Source organism: Pristiophorus japonicus, chromosome 12, assembly GCF_044704955.1.
Source record: "Pristiophorus japonicus isolate sPriJap1 chromosome 12, sPriJap1.hap1, whole genome shotgun sequence".
NCBI classification, from domain to species: domain Eukaryota; kingdom Metazoa; phylum Chordata; class Chondrichthyes; family Pristiophoridae; genus Pristiophorus; species Pristiophorus japonicus.
In genome coordinates, this window is record NC_091988.1 from 167,266,253 (window position 1) to 167,288,904 (window position 22,652).

Consider the following 22,652-nt stretch of genomic DNA (forward strand, 5'->3'; position numbering starts at 1 on the left):
GCACCTTTGAAAGTGGCTTAGCGAGTTGTAGTGAATGTTCAGACACAAGGGTATCCCAGAAAATGGTGATGTGTGTGAAAGGAATGGTTTGGGCATTGCAGGGATGCTTTATGAAGCTGGTATGGGGTGGTGCCAACCTGGCACATCATGTGGCAGCCAGGGTGTACAGTGTCAAGTGAAGTAAATGTGGCCATGGTGAGGTCATCCCTGGTGTCCCGGGCAGCAATGTGGTCGGGTAATGATGCCCTGTGTCCTGTGCAGCATCAGGTGATTGTGGAGAAGGTTGGTGTTGTTGTTAGTGATGCTGATGTGTTGAGTGATGTTGGTGTTGGGGCTGATCGTGGTAGGATTCTGTGGACCAAAGAGATATTTTTTCAAGGGTACCTATGCTATTGGAATAGAAGGCAGGTGAAGTTGAGAAGACAGAAGCAATCTGTCAATGGTGACAGTGGATAGAGAGTTCACTGCAAACACTTCCAAACTGCATACATCTCAAAAGTATCTTCCAAATCCTGAAGACTTCAGCTTCTGACACTGGAAAGTGAACAGCTGTGAAATGGTAGCTATTATACCACTTCTGTAACTGACAACTAGTCAAAGCAATGGAGAGTCACTGACAACCCGAGGAGCAGCAAACTCAATAAAAACTTGGTAAAATGGCAAGTGTCTGGTTAAAATCCTTTTAAATATGTTTAACGTTCCTGTTAAGCATCTTAATTGACTGGCCCGCTGCTCACTGTCGGGTCTGAGATCCGCAGGCAGACCCGGCACTTGAGAAACTGACACGGAGGCAGGTTTAGAGTGAACTTCCAACCCCCTGTCGATCAGGGCCATTTTGACAGCGGGCCCGCCTTCAAACCTGCACTCGCAGGGCTGGGAAGATTCCAGCATAAGAGTGGGGACTATCTGAAACTCGCTTCCCAAAAGGCTGTGGATGCTGGGTCAATTGGAATTTTTAAGACCAAATTTGATAGATTCTTGCTAGGTAAGGATATCAAGGGATGTGGAGCATGATGGCATAAGAAGATGGAGGAAGGCGAGGTAAATGGAATGAGAGTACAAATCATCCATGATTTAATTGAATGGTGGAATAAGCTCAGGGTGCTATATGGCCCACTCCTGTTTCTACAAAATATAATGTTGACCTTTTAGGTAATGCTATTCTGAGGTTAGAGGTTAGGGATGTTACAAATTAAAATGGTAAGAACTTGGCTGTGCAACTAATGCATACCATATCTAACCTAGGGGTGACTGATGCTAAGCAAAAAATGTTCCCTTCTCTAGTACCAACAATGCTTACTTACATTGATCATCTCAACTATTTATTCCAAAGGATGTTCTGGGACCCCAGAGATCACCAAGCCATATTAAACATTAGATATCAAGAAAAAATATCTTTGAGCATAAACTATATAAACTAGATTATGTGAAGTCATTGCAAGCTGCAAAGGAGAGCCATTACAGGGTTAAAAACTTCTTTCCAGAAGTTAGTGAACAGACAAAAGGTCAGGATTACCATGTGTGAAACAATATGGAAATGTCAGAGCTGAGATTGTTGAATGTAGTGGCCTGCTATATACAAATAAAAGAAGAATACAGGATGGAGTGCAACTGTAAAGGATTAGAAATATCTTGGAACAATGCCCAAAACAAATTCAAAATTTCCATTTTCTTATGAGGGATTTCATACTCTCCCTCCCTCATTCTAGACTAGTCTGCATAAAATATTTTGAAGGAATGCTAGTTTAGAAAATAAAATTCTGATGGAAAATAAGATCGTTCAAAACCGAAAGTGGTTTGGATTTGAGCCTGTGTGGACAGGCAAGTGACAGTATAACTTGTAAGCCAGGTCAATGATCTGACTCCCAAAAGCACTAATTGAAGAACTCCAATAGATGATCTCATACCACATGGACAATATAGCACCAGGTAATTTTATAACCATATTTTTCACTCTAATGGTCACGAGAGGTCACCATTCTGTTCCGACCCTACTCCCCCCTAACCCTGCAATTCTCTCATGACTAACAAAAATTAGATGCCCAGGGAACCTGCGTTGTGTGCAGATCTCTGTTGTTGCTTAGCTCAGCGTGAGGTACAATTGCCAATACACTTCAGATCTTCTAGCTGAGCAACATGAAAAATGCCAAATATTGGTCCTAGCATTTCTAGCATAACAGCAATCTCAGCTGGTTTTATAAAACTACAAGATCTTGCTGACGCAACCGGTCCCCAAAGCACGAGCCTCAAGCAGTCAGCTGAAAGTTGACTATGAAACTGCAAGGACTCTTGATCAACGGCCTGGAAAACCTGCTGAAAATGGGTCTTCCCCTCCCAGTCAGATTGACGGATTTGTGGCCACTTGAGCCGGCTGTGAGATCCTCACATTGCACGTAACCGCAGTACAACCATGGTTCTCACACAATGGAAATGCAGCTTAACATTGAAAACAGAAGTGGTTTATCATCTTCCTTTGCACAGCAGCTGTAAAGGCTGAAAGAACATGAAAAGCCACTATCAAGGTGTTTGATCTGTTCATAATGCATGGATCGGTGCATGATGAATTTACATTTCCTAGATATTAGTCAGAAGATATCAATGCATGGCAGCTGAACCATTACCGGATAGATGTACACAACCAGCTTGATGTGCACATCGCTAGATGCCGCGACCAACTTTTGTCTGAAACTCATACTTGTTTGAAGCCAGTTATGTAAACAAGGAAAAAAAAACTCAGTGTACCGTAGCCAATTCTTTTCTTTACATGTTCAACTTTGTGGTTCTACACATGCTTCTTGAGATTAAAGCAACTCAAACAGAAATTCTTTGACTCATGTTACAGTGGCCAGCAATCTATCTAAATTTTAAACCCTGTGCACTAGATATTTTAAAACATAAAATGTGAAACACATTCAGGCTTCTAAAAAATGGTTCAGCCAGACAGGTTCCGTTTGCAATTAACCACAACATACCTGCCTCCTGTTTGTTCTCGTTGATATGATCAAATACTTTAGTTTGATTGGCTGAGACATCTAACAGCTTACCATGCACTGATAGATCAGAAAGACTGCAAAGACAATCTGCTTTGGCTTTTGTTTGTGTTGCCTCCTCATCTACATCTTCAACAGTCCGATATATCCACTGACTGGATCGTTTTCTCTTGAATAATGGAAAAGAGAGCAAGAATGTATTAGGATCGCTCATTGTTATTTGAAGAAATTCGAAATGTCTGAGTCTAAAACTAAGTTTTAAAACAAAAAACAACAAAATGTTTTATTTTATTTTCCTTCGTTAATAATGCTGGCATTTGCTCAAGTTGAGCCTTTTCACACAATTGATTAAGAAATGTTGCACTGTTTTAGGAGGCAGGTACTTGTAGGAAAATGAGTGGAATGCAGGAATGGAAAGATACAAAAAATTTAAAAATACAACTATTTGGGTTTTTACACCAGAGCTTGGTTTGGGGGGGGGAGTGGTGAGGGGTGGGGGCAGTATATATTTGTTTTCTTGGTCCAACATATCTTGGGTCTGCTGTAGTAACTGAGATAATCTTCAAAATAAGTATAAAATGGAGATTAATGGGTTACCACGATTATAACTAAAATACGCAAAGCAGAATATTAACTAATTATTGTTCCAGGGTGTAATACTGGAAGACTTGGTGGAGTTGTAGCACCATGTCAAAGTTTCACACAGATTAAAAAACCGGAAACATCCCGAAGCAAGCAACGGCAACAAATAAAAGTTAACTGAACAGAGACTAAATCGGTTAACTTTCCATGAAACGTGACACATGCCCCTTTATGTGACCTCAGTCAGGGGCCATTAGGCTGGTGCTACACAGAGGATGCTACACAGATTCTTTGAGCTTTGCTGATTGAAACCATTACCTAATACTCCAGAGACTGACATGTCCATGCATATGGTTCGCATTTTTGTGCATATGCTCTTTGAAACAAAACAAGGGACTAAGACAAGGAACTTAATAACTGTACAGAGGCACTGACATAGACTAGCACTATATGAAGACAAGGCAAGTTAAATTTCTTAGTACTGGAAGCTAAACAAGTTTGTGTTCCCTCAAGCATGTTCTTACATGATTGTGCAGAAACAATGAAATGCCATCTTTTTCATAGTTCCACATTGTAAGTATTCACTCCAAACAATGTAATTGGTAATATAAAAAATGAAATGCAAAGGAATGCAGAGTTAAGAGTGATACTTTACATCAGTCTAATTTTATTTGTCCAAAAGCACCCTGCCCTCCCTACAACCCCTTAGTTATCCAGAGCCCCAAGACAGACCATTGAACACCTCCCAACCCATAGCCAATAACTGCTCTTCAGCTACTCAACAACAACTTGTATTTATATAGCATCTTTACGTAGTGAAATGTCCCAAGGCGCTTCACAGGAGTATTAAGAGATAAAGAATGTGACACCGAGGCGCATAAGTAGAAATTAACGCAGGTAACCAAAAGCTTGGTCAAAGAGGGATGTTTTAATGAGCGTCTTGAAGGAGGAAAGAGAGATAGAGAGGCGGAGAGGTTTAGGCAGGGAGTTTCAGAGTTTGGGGCCTAGGCAACAGAAGGCACGGCCACTAATGGTTGTGCAATTATAATCAGGGATGCTCAAGAGGCATAATTAGAGGAGCGCAGACATCGCGGGGGTGGTTGCGGGGCTGGAGGTTACAGAGATAGGGAAGGGAGAGGCCATGGAGGGATCTGAAAATAAGGATGTGAATTTTGAAATCGAGGCATTGCTTAACCAGAAGCAAACACAGGGGTAATGGGTGAGCAGGACTTGGTGTGAGTTAGGACATGGGCTGTCGAGTTTTGGATCACCTCTAGTTTACATCGGGTAGAATGTGGGAGGCCAGCCAGGAGTGCGTTGGAATAGTCAAGTCTAGAGATAACAAAAGCATGGATGAGGGCTTCAGCAGTGGATGTGCTGAGGCAAGGACGGAGATGAGCGATGTTACGGAGGTGGAAATAGGCGGTCTTAGTTATGTTGCGATATATGGTCGAAAGCTCACTTCAGGGTCAAATATGACACCAAGGTTGCGAACAGTCTCAAGGGCTTTGTTGGGCAGGTAGCTTGGCATTGCCCCAACTCCCTACCTTTGGAACAGCACCTAGCCTCTGGTGATCAGCAGAACCATTGCAGCCAGGGTGGATTGCTTTGCAATCTCTCTACACAGCAGTACTTCAGTCCTAGTCACACACAATCCTGATTGGGCATATACCATTCCTTGATCGAATTCTTGACCCGATACCATTGTGGGAGCACCATCACTATGAGGAACGCTGCGATTCAAGTAGGTGGTCCAACACCACATTCTCAAGGAAACTAGGGATGGGCAATAAATGCAGCATGGCCAGTATTACCCACATCCCTTCAACAATTAAAAAAAAAAATTAAGTGGAGCCAAAACCATATATTTTTCATGACAAACTTGGAAAACAAACCCTCATTCTACCACTATAGAGCACACCGCTTTAGAATTCCAACACAACATGGCCTTTAGTCTCTCTGTTCAATAGATTCTTGTCGAACATTATAAACAGTTCCAATTCAATTCACTTAAATCTGCAAAGGGGAGGGGGGCAGGGACAGGGAGAGGAAGATTTGCTCTGGTTGGTTATGTGTAGGGAAATGGTAAACTTATTCCTTTTCAATTTATTTATGATGGTATACACTGACGAGACCAATTAATCCGCGCCTCGTTAGAGAGTAAACCCACGGTTGCGGCAGTGTGCTGTATTACTGCTACTTACCAGTAGATGCTGTACATTTTTTCGATAAGCGCTGAAGTGTTCAAGGACCTCAGTGTAGTTCTCCTTGCTGACATTATTCCCGTTGACTTTCAAAATACATTGGCCAGGGAGAAGCCCAGCTGCTGCAGCCCCAGACCCTGCAAGATAATCAGAATCTCAGCACAGTCTTATAAACCGTTTATAGTCCATAAAAAAAGCTGCACAACCCGACAACAAACATTGGAAAGCAGTCTACTGACTGGATTATGCTGAATGCCCAGCTGATAACACTGTCCAGGGTGTGGGGGCTCCGGATCAATCCCAATCTAGTCCAAAGTGCCAGCTCTCGTCATTGGGGTTACTGATTGCTCCTGTGAGGCAGGGCACTGGAACAGCTCTGGACAGATGGAGGTATGGGAGAACCATCACGGGGAAGGAGCCATCAAATTTACCACAGGTACTGTGAATAAAATATATTTCGGTGAAAGCTGGGATGAGGTGGAGGGAACTTTTAACCAAAAGCACCTTCTCCTCAAGACTCCCTTTTTAAATACATTATCCAATTAAAGCTGCTCACACCAAGTGTGCCAGATAAGTAGTACAGGCAGAATTTTCCCCGTTACCAACAGGAAACAGTCTCAGGAACTGAATCTTCAGAATTTCATGCATAATTATTTCTCAGTTATCACTTCAGGTACGTGTCCCAAAATATAAACACAAGCTGGTAAGTTTAATAGCCGACATGGGCCACAACAAGCAAATGAGGTAATGAACCAAAATGAACTCAAGGAAGAGAGAGTAAAGAAATAATCTACTGATGAAAAGGATCACAAGCAGGCCTGGCCATTCCACACACAGGCACAGTGGAGAAAAGGCTCAAGTCAAATGCACCTGCACTGTGACCATAAATAACTCAAAGATCGGCTCCAACATGCACCATTTTCCACTTCCTTAATTTGTTCAGAGTTCTTCACATTCATTCATAAAGATGGAATGTTTAAATCAATTTGTACTTGAGGAGTGGGAAGAGTAGAGAAAGAAAAGACTTGCATATATATAGCGCCTTTCACGACCACTAGACATCCCAAAGCACTTTACAGCCAATGAAGTACTTTTGGAGTGTAGTCACTGTTGTAATGTAGGAAATGCAGCAGTCAAATTGCGCATAGCAAGCTCCCACTAAGAGTAATGTGATAATGACCAGATGATTGAGGGATAAATATTGGCCAGGACACTGGGGATAACACCCCTACTCTTCTTCGAAATAGTGCCATGGGATCTTTACATCCACCTGTGAGGGCAGACAGGGCCTCAGTTTAATGTCTCATCTGAAAGACAGCACCTCCGACAGTGCAGCACTCCCTCAGTACTGCACTGGAGTGTCAGCCTAGATTTTTGTGCTCAAGTCCCTGTTCACGGGATTTGAATCCACAACCTTCATCAACCACAATCAACATTACAAAATAACCCAGATTATCTGACCAGTATCACAATGCTGTTTGTGGGAGCTTGCTTGTGCGCAAATTGGCTGCTGCATTTCCTACATTACAACAGCGTCTACACTTCAAAAGTACTTCATTGGCTGTAAAGCGCTTTGAGATGTCCGGTGGTAGTGAAAGGCGCTATATAAATGCAAGTCTTTCTTTCTTCAAATTCCGCGGCCATGGCCGACACTATAATGGTGAAAAGGGAAGGAGGAGAGGGAGTAAAACAGACCAACAGCTGCATAGCTTCTGGCAAGATGGTATGTCATGACTGACCTCTTCCTGCGCTTGTGTGAAATCTTGATACGACAAAGATAGATTGTATATTCTGTAAGCTACCCATGTGTTTTATAATATCACAGAACGGGGTTGTTTTGCAGGGAGAAGAAGAGACATGCACTTTGAAAATATATTTTTTACATTTGAAATCCACCCCTTCAACCAGACTCAAACCAATCATAATCAAAGTCTCAGTGAAACCTTACTCCAAGAATTGTGTTGATCTACATAATCTCCTGAAACCCTTCACACCCATTGTTTTTAAGAAGTTTTGCATTTTTGGTTTTCATTCAATAGTTCTGGGAATCCCAGTGCTCATACTTCTCTATATAAATAGCTCTTACCATCATCATTGCACAATGCTGGCCAGTATTCTGCAATGTCCTGCTGTAATCCATTGCACAAAATCTAACCTGCAAATTACTCACTTTGGTTTAAAATTTAGGATTTTTCTTTTTAAATTAGGGGAATAACTCAAACATTTTCACAACAGGTTACAGTAAATAAGCCACAGAAAGGATAACAACATCCTTCAATGACGCTTTGGGAAAGTTATGGATTTGATTTGCATTCTATGCCTTGAATTTGCACAGAGCAGGGGGGTTATGCTTGAACTGTATAAAACACTAGTTAGGCCACAGCTGGAGTACTGCATGCAGGTCTGGTATCACATTACAGAAAATATATGATTGCACTAGACAGGGTACAGAGGAGATTTACGAGAATTTTAGCTACGAGGAAAGATTGGATAGGCTGGGGTTGTTTTCTTTGGAACAGAGGAGGGCAAGGGGAGACCTTATTGAGGTATATAAAATTATGGGGGCCTAGATAGGAGTAGATAGGAAGGACCTATTTCCTTCAGTAGAGGGGTCAACAACCAAGAGGCATAAATTTAAAGTAATTGGTAGGAGATTTAGAGGGGATTTGCGGGGAAATGTTTTCACCTAGAGGATGGTGGGGTCTGGAACTCACTGTCTGAAAGGGTGGTAGAGGCAGAAACCCTCACCAAATTTAAAAGGTACTTGGATGTGCACTTGAGGTGCCGTAATCTACAGGGCTATAGACCAAGAGCTGGAAAGTGAGATTAGGCTGGATGGCTCTTTATTGGCCAGCGCAGATACAATGGGCCGAATGGCCTCCTTCTGTGCTGTAAATTCTGATTCTATGATTTCTATGAAAATAGCCCATCTTGTATATGGGATCCAAACAGAAAAAAACTGTTATAACGTGCCAACCTGAAAAGGTTTTTAAATCGAGCCTTAATTAATGATTTTTCTGTATTAACCACAAGTATAGCTAACCAGTCCTGAGGAGATACCTTTTCCAACTTAAGTTAAGGGGCAGAAATCAATTGTTCATTCACTCCCCTGACTGCCATCCTTTAACAATCTACATTTCTGCTGTTCTCATTATAAATAAAAGCATTCCAGTGCTTTATAGCATGTTGGATAGAGAGTAGACACAGAGCAGTAGGAAGAAAGGAAAACAGATCCTGAGAGGACAAAAGCAGGACATGAAAAAAGCCTTTGAAGGCAGGGAGAGCGGTGATAAGGTGGAGATGTTCCAGAAGGTGGGAGCACAGAGACTAAAGGAGTGAGCACCAATAATGTAGCAGAGAAGGAGAAGCAAGCATGTGTTGACGGAATAAAGGAAGCATGCAGGGGCACAAGGCTGGAGGAGATCCCAGATGAGAAGGATGCAAAGAGGCTGCAAAGGGACAAACAGGTTAAGTGAGTGCGCAGAACATGGCAGATGGAATATAATGTGGAGGAATGTGAATTTAATGTTGAGAGATTGGGAAATGTTGGTAATTAGAGGGAGCTGGGTGTCCTTATACACTAATCACAAAGTCAACATGAAGGTACAGCAAGCAATTGGGAAAGCAAAATGGTATGTTTGCCTTTATTACAAAAGGATTGGAGTACAAGAGTAAATAAGTCTTACTGCAATTATATTGGGCCTTGGTGAGTTTTGTACAGTTTTGGTCTCCTTACCCAAGGAAGGATATACTTACCTTAGAGCAAATGCAACAAAGGTTCAGCAGACTGAACCCTGGGATAGGGGTTTGCCCAATGAGGATTGAGGAGATTAGGCCTATATTACCTATAGTTTAGAAGAATTGAGAGATGATCTCATTGAAACATAAAATTCTTACAAGGGTAGATGCTGAGAGTTTGTTTCCCTTGGCTGGGGAGTCGAGAACAAGGGGTCAGAGTCTCAGAATAAAGGGGATGGCCATTAACGACAGATGAGGAGATTCACTCAAAGGGTTGTGAATCTTTAGAATTCTCTATCCAGAGGGTTGTAGACGCCGAGTCATTGAGTATATTCAAGACAGATTGATGGATTTTTGGATATTAAAGGGATATGGGGATAATGCGGGAAGGTGGAGTTGAGGTAGAAGATCAGCCATGACCTTACTGAATAGTGCTACAGGGTCAAAGAGCCAAATAACCTACCCCGGTCACTATTTCTTATGTTCTCATGAAAGGGAAAAGCCTTGGAGGGATTTTAAGTTGAGGATAAGGATCTTAAAGTTGACTCTCTGGGATATAGGATGCCAGTGGAGCTTGGTGAGGACAGGGATGATGGGAATTTGTACAGGTGAGAATGGGGCTTCTGGATGGCTTGCGATTCATGGAGGATGGAAGCAAGGCTACCGGCAAGCAGAGCACTGGAAACAGACAACAATAAAGTGATAAAGGTGTAAATTAATGTTTCAGCAGGGGGTGGGCTCAGATGCGGTGAACAGCTAATTTGTTCAGTGAGGATGGTGAAACCACCTGAACAGTAGACCAATAATTGCTATTTAGTGTGGTTTCAGTTAAGTTCAATCCTCCTAGTTTGCCATTCCTTCTGAAAGGGATCACTTGCACTCCCACACCAAGTTTCACATAACAACCGACAACAACTTGCATTTATATAGTGCCTTTAATGTAGACAAACATCCCATGGCAAGAGTCCCAATTAGAAATAAATCGTCAATGAGCCAAAGAAGATATTAATAACGCTGACTACCCCTGCATTCTTGCCTATTAAGGCCCTCATAAAACCACCTGTGATCTCACCTCTCCTAATATCTCCTTTGGCTCGGCATTAAACTATCCCTGATTATGCCACTATGAAGTGACTTTGTTGTTTCTCTACCAAACCTAATATGAGGAAAACAAATTTAAGCAGAAATTGCGATCTATAGATGGAAGTGCCCTGTAGTTGGCAACGTGAAATCTTGTCCATTGGAAAAATTAATAATTTGAACAGTTTTACGTCCACATCAGAATTGAGTAGACAAGTACCGATACTAGATTAGAAAGTCTAGATGGTACAAGTGAAGCAGAAAGGATTTGGAACTTTACAATTTCATGCTTTAATCACAGATTATGTTTGGATCAGGTACATGTTTATCTGAAGCAGACTGCACACGTCAACTCAAAACCTTGCTGGAGATTTTAAGAAGATCATGCAACTTCAGCTCTTAACTGTTCATTATAACTTTATAGTGGCATCAATATAGACCTACATTGCCAAAACATTTATTTGAACGGTTTTCTCATTCAGAATACAGTCATTTCAAAAAAGTTAAAATGAATCTCATTTGAAAACTATCTGGGTAATACAAAAGTTAACATGAACCTTATTTTTCACAGTTCAAAAACTACATGTACTACACTTAATGCTGATTTGAATATTGTTTCTTTCCTGAGTCAGAAATACATCTGAAGAAAGCAGCAAGGTCTGAGATTCTAACCCATCATCAATCTAAAAGAGAACACATCAAAAATTTGTTCAAACAAAACGCATTTGAAAGCTTTAAAAAATTCGCACTAACACCCACCAATGTTTCTGCTATTTCTGAACCATCTTTCATTTTCCCAGCAATAATAACACAGCACCTCCTACTCACCTGCTTACAATTATGTCATTTCTCTGCAAGTTCAAACTATTTTTTTCATTGTACAAAGAAAGTTAAATTGCAGGTCACCATGCAAGCGTTTGAAAGTTAAAGGTTACCGTAATTGTAGAAGTGTAAAAGCTGTATTTTGAGCTTTTTATTGAAGCCCTGAATGAAGGATAATTGAAGTAATACTAGAAAGCTGGTGGAAAAATATTCTAAATCATGTTGGAACTTGTACCTCGTATAGATTGTATGAAAGTGGAACGGTGTGTTGATATAGCAACATGCTCCGCTATAGGACCTGGGTTTGCAAGACGATTGCCCACTTGACAAACTTTGGACCTTAAAGATACAGGGCGGCAGGGGTGGGGGCAGGCATTTTTTAGCTGCTGACGGAAGGCAGTGTTAGAGTGTACGGGGGCTTTCTGCCTGTCCTCGTGTGATCCCATGTTCTTGGAAGAGGGAGAAAAAAAGCAAACAAAAATGAAATGCAAGAATTATAGCAGCAATTGAATACAGTGATTTTAAAATCAGAGACATTTGGAAGAACACAAGCTAAGCACAGTCCCACATTTCCAGGACCCTGTTTAGAAAACAGAGAAACTGGGGGAAAAGGATGGGAATTCGTGTCGCACACATTGGCATGTTGACACAGTGGTGGGACTTGGGTTCTTCCCCTGTCTGAGAGTTCTCGGTATAGAACAGGAAGTAGAATTGGAGTGTGAAAGTGAGAGACAAGAGAAAAAAAACAAGTCTACCACCAGATGCCCTCCGTCATATCACACCCACAACCCCCACACACAAACACACAGACACACACACACACTAACACAATTAACACAGCAACTCTTGCTCAATGTCTGTTCAGAACTGCATCTGCTTGGTGGGAGGACACAGCACATGTGCAAGGGGAGAAAAATAAATTAATTTTCACAGAAGGGCTCAGTAAAAAAAGATGATTTTGAAACGTTGCTGTCAAGAGAAATGTTGAACAAAATCTCTTGAATCAACCACGAAAAATGAACACTTGACAAATTTTCTCCTTTTGACAACTCAAAGATTTAAGATGCATTTGGTACTGTCCAAATGTGTATTCTGTAAATATTAGTTACCTTTGTATAAAATCACAATGCACATCAATGGCCTAGGAACATTTCTAATAGTTGATATTGCAATGAAGACAATGTTTACATCAAATCTGTAGAATCCAATACAAATTCCCATCTCGACTGTCTTACCTTTCAGAACTGCATGAACAAACGGAGGGGCAGCTCCACGGATCTGGAAGCTCAGTCCTTCAGAGGAGTCAGGAACTTTGATTATCCTGCATCAACAATACAAATAAACGTTGGATAACTACACTCAGCTAGCTGATCTCAACCTTCCATTTATCAGTAGAACGTTGTAACGTTCCCAGGCTAGTCATAACTCTGGGTACTCTGCTTCTTTAAGGACTTCCCTACAACATCCTATTGTGATGAGAATTCAAACAGAACAAAATGCTGCAATTGGACTCTGATCAATCAGAAAATTTGAGCCAATGAACTGCAGCTCCTGAAAAAGTAACCGAAGGTTTCTAATTCTCCATAAGCTCAGTCATCAGGTGAGGTTTCAACATTGGACCATTTAAAGTACATCATAACATCAAACTTCCGAAGAAATATGGCAAGCACCAACTTTGAACAAAGACTTCACAGCATGGAATAATGTATAATGGCAACAGTTTAAGTGATGATACCACAAGATGAAGTCAGATGAACAGGAATAGTGAAGCTAAAGCTGGAATTTAAGAAAGGTCCACTATCTTAAATAATTTTTTTTAGCAAACCAGTTTGCGATACAACACATGCTGTATCAAAATACCTCATTGCATCATTTGTGCACATGGGAGGAAAATTATCTTCTTCTGTTCCTGAGGTAGTTTGTGAAAATAATTTCATATGAAAGTAAACACATGTCAAAGAATTTACCATCTTTCAACAATGGTTCCTTCTGGCCATAATGACTAAAAGGTTATTTATAATTTGTTTAGATACATTTTGGCCTGAATTAACACTGGACAAAGTTCAAGTAATCAAACCCAAAATATTAAAAGCACAAACCAGCCAAGGCCTGACATACATTGCTGCAGAAACTCTACAGGAGACATTAATTATGGTCACATGGTTATAGACCACTTAAGCGCACTTTTTCCAGATTTAATTGCTTCAGTTTGTTCATTAGACTTTAAAATCTATTTCATCTAATGCAGGGAGCTGATTTGGCTCTTTGGCAGGCTAGAACTGAACGTGAACAACTCATTGTGTTTTACATAATGCTGTCAGAACATTACATTAAACTTCAAACACTCAAATGGATTTTATATTACTTAATAGGATTTCATTACGCCTTTTTTCAGAGAGAAAGCATACTGCTGGAGATGTGTTGAGAAGCTTAAAAAAAAATTACATCAATTGGCATGTCACCAAGAGAATGTTCACTGCATAACCACCACAAAGCTGAAGTATATTTAGTACTCTTACTGCACTCGAACAAAACCACAAAGGAACATAATGCACCCTTAACTCAATGTTTCCAACTTCCTTGTCTAAATTAATTAAATGAAGGAAAATCAGGTGGGTTCCTTAATAAGCATATGCTTCAAACACCCAACTGTGTGACATTCACCACACTCTTCTGCATTCTTCAGTTAGCCATGGCCCCAATTTGCTAACAGCAACAAACTTATATAAATTTCTTCATAACTGTATCTCAATCATTTACCTATAATATCGCAATGAAAAGGCTGTTCGCCTTTCCCTTTCAGAGATTAGGCGAGATGGTATCCAGTAGCATGTCAATAGCCCGGATTTTGTGGGGCTGATGGTGGCGCACGCACAAAAGGCCGAGCAAGTTCTGGGTTTTCACACGTGCCTCGACGGATCATACAAATTGACCCAAAAATCACTTCCGCTGGGACGGAGTGCACAACTACTGCCCACGAAACCCTTATGCCTGGTAAGAGCATAATGGGCAACATAAATGTTAAAAAATTATTTTAAAAAAAAATCACCCAAACATTTATAATTTGTTTAGATACATTTTGGCCTGAATTAAAATGTTTAAAATTATTTTTCAAAAAATTTAATTTTTTATATTGTAAATGCTTCATTAAATGGACTTTTAAGTACTTTTGAAAAAGGGAAACATTTATTTTTATTCCACTTGTAAATTATTTAATTATTTGAGGATTGTGGTTATGCTTATGGGGATTCAGTTCGTAAATGGAATCCTCATAAGCACATGAGGAATCCTCCTTTCTGATAGGAGAACCTGGCCCATGTGATCCCATGGAGCTTTCCGAATCGCCTGCGTCCCTGGGATCCGTGGGCCTTTATGCAGGCCGGAGACTCTGAAGCCCGGGAGCTAGCAGGTAGGTACAGATTTTTTTTCCAGGTCGGAGGAGTACTCCTGAGGTATGACTCCGACCGCAAATTCCGACCTGATATTTGGAGGAGCACCTCAACATAGAAATGTTCGAAGCCTCGAGAATGGCTAGGAAGATTTTTTTTTTTTAAATGACTGAAAAGAACTTTGATGGCTGATAGAAGGTGCAGTTGAGTTACTATACTGTCCTTTGAACTTGGGTCTTGGGTTTGAATCCAGAACCCAACTAATGGGATGAAACTGTTCTTTACAAGAGTCTGAAGTGAGAGAGAGTTTGGACAAGCATTAAGTTAATGGTGTCAATCAGACCATAATGATGGCAGACGTAGGAAGTGAAGAGAGTCACACCAGCACAATTGGGAATTAGAACAGAAAATGCTGAAAATATTCAGCAGTTCAGGCAGCATCTTTGGAGAAAGAAAGAGTTATCGTTTCAGGTCGATGACCTTTCGTCAGAATGGGAAAAAGCTAGAGATGCAACAAGTTTTAAGCAAGTACAGAGGCCGAGAACGGGGAAAGGAAGGAAAGGACAAAAGTGATGCTCTGTGATAGGGGTGGAAGACAGGAGAGAGTAAATGACAAGTAAAAGATTAAATAACAAAGGGGATGATGGTGCAAGGCAAAAGGAGATGGTAAAGGGACAAGTAAAGAAACAAAAAAGGTGGGTCTAGGAGGTGTAAATGGGAATAGCAGAATCAAGAGCTGCCGTTCTTAAAAAAAAAATGGGTGCAAAGGTTATGATCTGAAATCCTTGATCTCGATGTTGTGTTCCAAAGGCTGTAAAGTGCCTATTATAGGCAATGAGGTGCAATTATATCATCATCATCGTCATCATCATAGGCAATCCCTCGGAATCGAGGAAGACTTGCTTCTACTCCTGAAGTGAGTTCTTTGGTGGCTGAACAGTCCAATACAAGAGCCACGGGCTCAGTCACAGGTGGGACAGATAGTCGTTGAGGGAAGGGGTGGGTGGCATGCTCTTTCTGCTCGATTTCTGCATGCTCTCAGCGTTGAGACTCGAGGAGCTCAGCGCCGTCTCGGATGCACTTCCTCCACTTAGGGTGGTCTTGGGCCAGGGACTCCCAGGTGTCAGTGGGGATGTTGCACTTTATCAGGGAGGCTTTGAGAATGTCCTTGTAACATTTCCTCTGCCCACCTTTGGCTCGTTTGCCGTGAAGGAGCTCCGAATACAGCACTTGCTTTGGGAGTCTCGTGTCTGGCATGCGAACAATGTGGCCTGCCCAGCGGAGCTGATCGAGTGTGGTCAGTGCTTCAATACTGGGGATGGTAGCCTGAGCAATTATACAAGGCCCTGGTGAGACTGCACCTTGATTATTGTGCATGATTTTGGTCTCCTTACCCAAGGAAGGATATACTTGCCATTGAGGGAGTGCAATGAAGGTTCACCAGACTGATTCCTGGGATGGGGGGAGGGGGGGGGGATTATCCCATGAGGAGAGATTGAGCAGACTAGGGCTATACTCTCTGGAGTTTAGAAGAATGAGAGTTGATCTCATTGAAACATACAACATTTTTTTTTAAAACAGGGCTACAGGGTAGATACAGGGAGGATGTTTCCTCTAGCTGGGACACCTAGAACCAGAGGTCACAGTCTCAGGATCAGGGGGTGGCCATTTAGGACTGAGATGAGGAGAAACATCTTCACTCAAGAGGGTGGTGAATCTTTGGAATTTTCTACTATAGAGGGCTGTGGAGACTCAGTCTCTGATTATATTCAAGACAGAGATCGATAGATTTTTGGATATTAAGGGAATTAAAGGATATAGGGACAGTGCAGGAAAGTGGATTGGAGGTAGAAGATCAGTCACGATCTTATTGAATGGCGGATCAGGTTCAAGGGGTCGAATGATCTACTCCTGCTCCCAATTCTTACGTTCTTATGTTCAAGTTTCATTAGAATTGCGTAGGAGGCAGACGACAGAGAAGTCAGAGTGGGAGAGAGAATTAAAATGACAGCTCGGGGTCATGCTTGTGGACTGAACGAAGGTGTTCCACCGAGGTTAAAATGTTTTTCTCTCCACAGATGCTGCCTGACCCGCTGAGATTTCCAGAACTTTCGGTTTTTATTTCAGATTCCAGCATCCGTCGTATTTTGCCTTTGTGTTAAAATGTAACAGTGTACAGATAGGTTTACTCTCAATATAAACTACAACTGATCGAGAAGTTGTGAATGGCAACAGCAGATGTAGAAATGTTCCAATCTGTAACACCAACACCCCAAAATTCAAGCAAATTTATGACTAAAGCAACCAGAAACTATTGAAATACATTGGTTGTGATTATACAATTTTAAACCAGATAAACCCCTCCAAATGCCAAGCAGCTTACAGAAACGGATGTGATAGGATTCCATATGAAGTTCTTTTTTTTTTTAAAAAAAGAGTATTACTAATGGCGCATTAGTTTTGCACAAACTTCTTCTTTAGTTGATCACATGAGGTGACTCACTCTTTGGGTTTTGTTGCAACCAGCACTCTCAGTGGCCTCCGACTGCAATGGAACTGATTTAAAATAGTCTCCACTTCCAGAAGTGGTCGAAGGAAAACCAAATCCTCATTGAGAGAGTAAATCTTCCGTCCAACCTGAAGACCAGCCATCTATAATACAAATAAAATGTCAGATTTTCAAAAACTGTCCATTTAAAATGGATTAGCCACCATCATGACACATATTCTAAAACTGTGGTCACCTGCGCCCAATTTATAAATTATAAATGAAACAACAATGATGATAGCAAAGGTTCGTGGCTTTTAATCAACCTGCACAAGTAACTCTTGCACTTGTGCAGTTGTTCCAGTGTAGTCAAGTTCACCCTACATTATGAACACTAATAGGAACCAGGTTATATTCAGAATTGTTTTCATTGCAACCAGCTCCATAATAGGGGATAAGCAAATGCAGATATTGTAGGTAATGCGCACTATACGAGGGAAAGTCTAATATGTTGAAACCAATCAGTTTAAGTCAGATGGCTTTAGCTGCAGCAGACTGGTAAACAAGTCGATGTCCCCTTAATTCAAAGTGGGCCTTTTCACTGAAACCAAACAATACATCAATACGGAGAATTTGTACAGCAAACATGTAGTTTTAATTAAATTTGTTTTTTTTCCTGTTCTAAAATAACTGATATCCTGGTTTACATCAAGCACATCTGCTCAGCGTGTACATAACAAGCCTGTTGCATGATAATGTAGTTGAGACACTGTGACCAGCATCGTTAAAGGCTTTGTCATTTATTGCCAGACTGGGCAATCTGTGCTTAGTATTCTAGTCTCCTGTCAGCTGTGTTCACCACGTCAACGTGCAGCTTTGAAAGCAACCAAAAAATTTAACACTCAACTTCTCCAAGATAGGTTTAACGAGCAAAACATTCATTAGCAAAGACACCTGCGACCTTCCAAAGTCATTATATTTCAGTGTATATACAGTCCTTGCGTGTATCTGCTTCTTTATGTGATGCCTGTAAACAATGGGCCCTTATGAGAATTTTCAACGGCAGGCTTAAGTAATTGGTTATCCACAGGAAATATGAATTCTAATTGGAAGTTAACAAAATAATCAGTGGTCTCTCAGGGATAAGTGAGGTTGGTTTGCAAAATATAGACATCCAAGAGATGCTTTAAAAGAACAAAAAGGGGGAGGGGGAAAGAGCACAAGATAAACTGAAGTTACGTCAAAATAACTACTGTTTGATTTCAAATCATTAATCCCCACAAACAAATCCACCACAACCATCACCACGACAATCTAGTTCACCCCAAATCTTTTTCAAACCACAAATTAGCACAGCTCAGATTTTTGAAGTATGCTTTAGGTTGGAGTATTTTTTTTTTGAATTAGAGCAGCATGAAATTACTTTTCATTTATATTGTATGAAGTCTAAAACTGGTAGGTTATTATTGAGGAAACAGACACAGCTGCCATCTTTCTGAATAACAAATACAACCTGGTCGAGGAAATGTGCACATCAAGTTAAAAGGAAAATCTCAAAGCACCCCTCTTCCCTTTGGATTATGGGAGACAAAGAGACAGAGCTCCTGTGCATCACTATTAAACTAACCCATTTGGAACAATGCTTTGCTGTGGAAATGCTACTGCTATGCTGGAATTAGGCAATTCTATTGTCAAATGAAGTATGGCACTTGAAAGAAATTGCTGGACGCTGATAAGAACATAAGAAATAGGAGCAGGAGTAGGCCGTACGGCCCCTCGAGCCTGCTCCGCCATTCAATAAGATCATTGCTGATCTGATCATGGACTCAGTTCTACTTCCCGCCCGCTCCCCACTACCCTTATCCCCTTATCGTTTAAGAAACTGTCTATTTTTGTCTTAAATTTATTCAATATCCCAGCTTCCACAGCTCTCTGAGGCAGCGAATTCCACAGATTTACAACCCTCAGAGAAGAAATTCCTCCTCATCTCTGTTTTAAATGGGTGCCCCTTATTCTAAGATCATGCCCTCTAGTTCTAGTCTCCCCCATCAGTGCAAACATCCTCTCTGCATCCACCTTGACAAGCCCCCTCATAATCTTTTACGTTTCGATAAGATCACCTCTCATTCTTCTGAATTCCAATGAGTAGAGGCCCAACCTACTCAACCTTTCCTCATAAGTCAGCCCCCTCATCCCCAGAATCAACCTCTTGAACCTTCTCTGAGCTGCCTCCAAAGTAAGTATATCCTTCCGTAAATATGGAAACCAAAACTGCACGCACTATTCCAGATGTGGCCTCACCAATACCTTATATAGCTGTAGCAAGACTTCCCTGCTTTTATAGTCCATCTCCTTTGCAATAAAGGCCAAGATACCATTGACCTTCCTGATCACTTGCTGTACCTGCATGCAATCCTTTTGTGCTTCATGCACAAGTACCCACAGGTCCCGCTGTACTGCAGCACTTTGCAATCTTTTTCCATTTAAATAATAACTTGCTCTTTGATTTTTTTTCTGCGAAAGTGCATGACCTCACATGTTCCAACATTATACTCCATCTGCCAAATTTTTGCCCACTCACTTAGTCTGTTTATGTCCTTTTGCAGATTTTGTGTATCCTCCTCACACATTGCTGATGATACAAAGATAGGAGGAAAAGCAAACTTGGCTACGTTACACTCAATCCCTTCTTCCAAGTCGTTAATGTAGATTGTAAATAGTTGGGGTCCCATCACTGATCCCTGACGGCACCCCACTAGTTAATAGTTGCCAACCAGAGAATGACCATTTATCCCGACTCTGTTAATTAGCGAATCCTATATCCATGCTAATATATTACCCACAACCCCGTGAACTTTTATCTTGTGCAGTAACCTTTTATGTGGCACCTTGTCAAATGCCTTCTGGAAGTCCAAATACACCACATCCACTGGTTCCCCTTTATCCACCCTGTTCTTTACATCCTCAAAGAACTCCAGCAAATTTGTCAAACATGACTTCCCCTTCATAAATCCATGCTGACTCTGCCTGACCGAATTTTGCTTTTCTAAATGTGCTGCTACTGCTTCTTTGATAATAGATTCCAACATTTTCCCAACCACAGATGTTAGGCTAACTGGTCTATAGTTTCCTGCTTTTTGTCTGCCTCCTTTTTTAAATAGGAGTGTTACTTTTGCAGTTTTCCAATCTGCTGGGACCTCCCCAGAATCCAGGGAATTTTGGTAAATTACAACCAATGCATCCACAATCCCTGCCGCTACTTCTCTTAAGACCCTAAGATACAAGCCATCAGGTCCAAGGGATTTATCTGCCTTTAGTCCCATTATCTTACTGAGTACCACCTCCTTAGTGATTGTGATTGTGTTAAGTTCCTCCCCCCTATAGCCTCTTGACTATCCACTGTTGGAATATTTTAGTGTCCTCTAACGTAAAGACTGATTGAACAAATATTTGTTCAGAGTTTCTGCCATCTCCATGTTCCCCAGTCTCGTCCTCTAAGGAACCAACATTTACTTTAGCCACTCTTTTCCTTTTTACATACCTATAGAAACTCCTGCTGTTTTTATATTTTGTGCGAGTTTACTTTCATAGTCTATCTTCGCTATCTTAATCATTTTTTTAGTTGTTCTTTGCTGGCTTTTAAAAGCTTCCCAGTCTTCTGTCCTCCCACATTGGCCACATTGTATGCCCTTGTTTTTAATTGGATACCGTCCTTTATTTCTTTAGTTAGCCATGGATGGCTATCTTTGCTCCTCACTGGAATATATTTTTCTTGAGAATTGTGAAATATCTCCTTAAATGCACATCACTGTTCATCAACCGTCCTACACTTTTAATCTATTTTCTCAGTCCACTATATCCAACTCTGCCCTCATACCTTCACAGTCTCTTATTTACTGGTTAGGGATCTAACTTTCTCACCCTCCATCTGAATTTGAAATTCAATCATGCTATGATCATGCATTCTGAGGGGATCCTTTATAGCTGCATTTCTACATTTGAATAGATCTTGGAGCCGACTGTATATTCTTGTGTAGATTTGAGCTTAAGTTTTGATACAGTATTCTGGTTCCATGAGGTTACCATAATCTTTCCAACTACAAACCCCACCGGGCAAATTATAGCATATCCAACTGCATTGCAGTCAGTTACCATAAGTTGCCTTTGAAATTTTGTGATTTCAAGTGCATCAGCTTGTAGAAGAAATTATTCACTGACCAGGGGTTTCAAATATGCTTATGGGAGCCCAATATAACTTTTATAATTAGGTTTTGCTAACAGTATCAAATATGCAAACCAGACTGTAGCTTTTAAACCTGCTCAAAATATTAGCCTGCAGCAAGTAATCAGGAAGGCAAATGGAATGTTGGCCTTAATTGCAAGAGGGGTGGAGTATAAAAGTAGGGAAGTCCTGCTACAACTGTACAGGGCGTTGGTAAGACCACACCTGGAGTACTGCATACAGTTTTGGCCTCCTTATTTAAGGAGGGATATACTTGCACTGAAGGCAGTTCAGAGAAGGTTCACGAGGTTGATTCCTGAGATGAAGGGGTTGCCATATGATGAAAAGTTGAGTAGGTTGGGCCTATACTCATTGGAGTTTAGAAGAGTTAGAGGTGATCTTATTGAAACATATAAGATTTTGAGGGGGCTTGACAGGGTAGATGCAGAGGATGTTTCCCCTCATGGAGGAATCTAGAACTAAGGGGCATAGTTCCGGAATAAGGGGTCGCCCATTTAAAATGGAAATGAGGAGGAATTTCTTCTGAGTGTCGTGAATCTTTGGAATTCTTTATCTCAGAGAGCTGTGGAGGCTGGGTCATTGAATATAGTTAAGGTGGAGATAGACAGGTTTTTTGAAAGATAAGGGAGTCAAGGGTTATGGGGAGCAGACAGGGAAGTGGAGTTGAGGCAGGATCAGATCAGCCATCATCTTAAGAATGGCAGAGCAGGCTCAAAGGGCCAAATGGCCTACTCCTGCTCCTATTATATTCTTATTATGTTCTTATTAGCAAGCCATAGCAAACTCATTGGCTTTCACGATGACCCTAATTTGGCCATGCAATAATTTTCATCTTATAAGGTAACAGCCCACCAAAAGATGTGTGTGTCAATTACAAGTATACTTCATGGGTCTGTTGTTTTGTATTCATTCATTAATCTAGCAGTTCCTCTGGCTCAAAATTGTTTATTTTGTTGAAAATACATTAAATGAGCTGCTGTTTGCTTCAATTGCTACGAAGAGCTTTTCTTGACTTAAATCTAGTGCATTGAACTACTTTTTACAAATTTCAATGGCATCTTACTTTCATGGGAATTGACTTGCACTGCCCTATATCTACAATCGTGTAACCCGGGG

At 41.0% G+C, this 22,652-nt stretch overlaps 1 protein-coding gene across 2 annotated transcripts in view; it reads right to left on the reverse strand.

Annotated features, from left to right (window-relative positions):
• prex1 (phosphatidylinositol-3,4,5-trisphosphate-dependent Rac exchange factor 1) overlaps window positions 1-22,652 on the reverse strand; it is a 230,090-nt gene that overhangs the window by 59,321 nt on the left and 148,117 nt on the right. The window contains exons 18-21 of one of the 2 annotated variants that reach the window (XM_070896114.1): window positions 17,309-17,457; window positions 12,652-12,737; window positions 5,777-5,913; window positions 3,045-3,159 (exon numbers count right to left, since the gene is read on the reverse strand). In XM_070896114.1, the coding sequence (XP_070752215.1) occupies window positions 3,045-3,159; window positions 5,777-5,913; window positions 12,652-12,737; window positions 17,309-17,457 (487 nt within the window). Of the gene's footprint in view, window positions 1-2,972; window positions 3,160-5,776; window positions 5,914-12,651; window positions 12,738-17,308; window positions 17,458-22,652 lie in introns of both variants that reach the window. The other variant, XM_070896113.1, reaches the window with a different exon arrangement.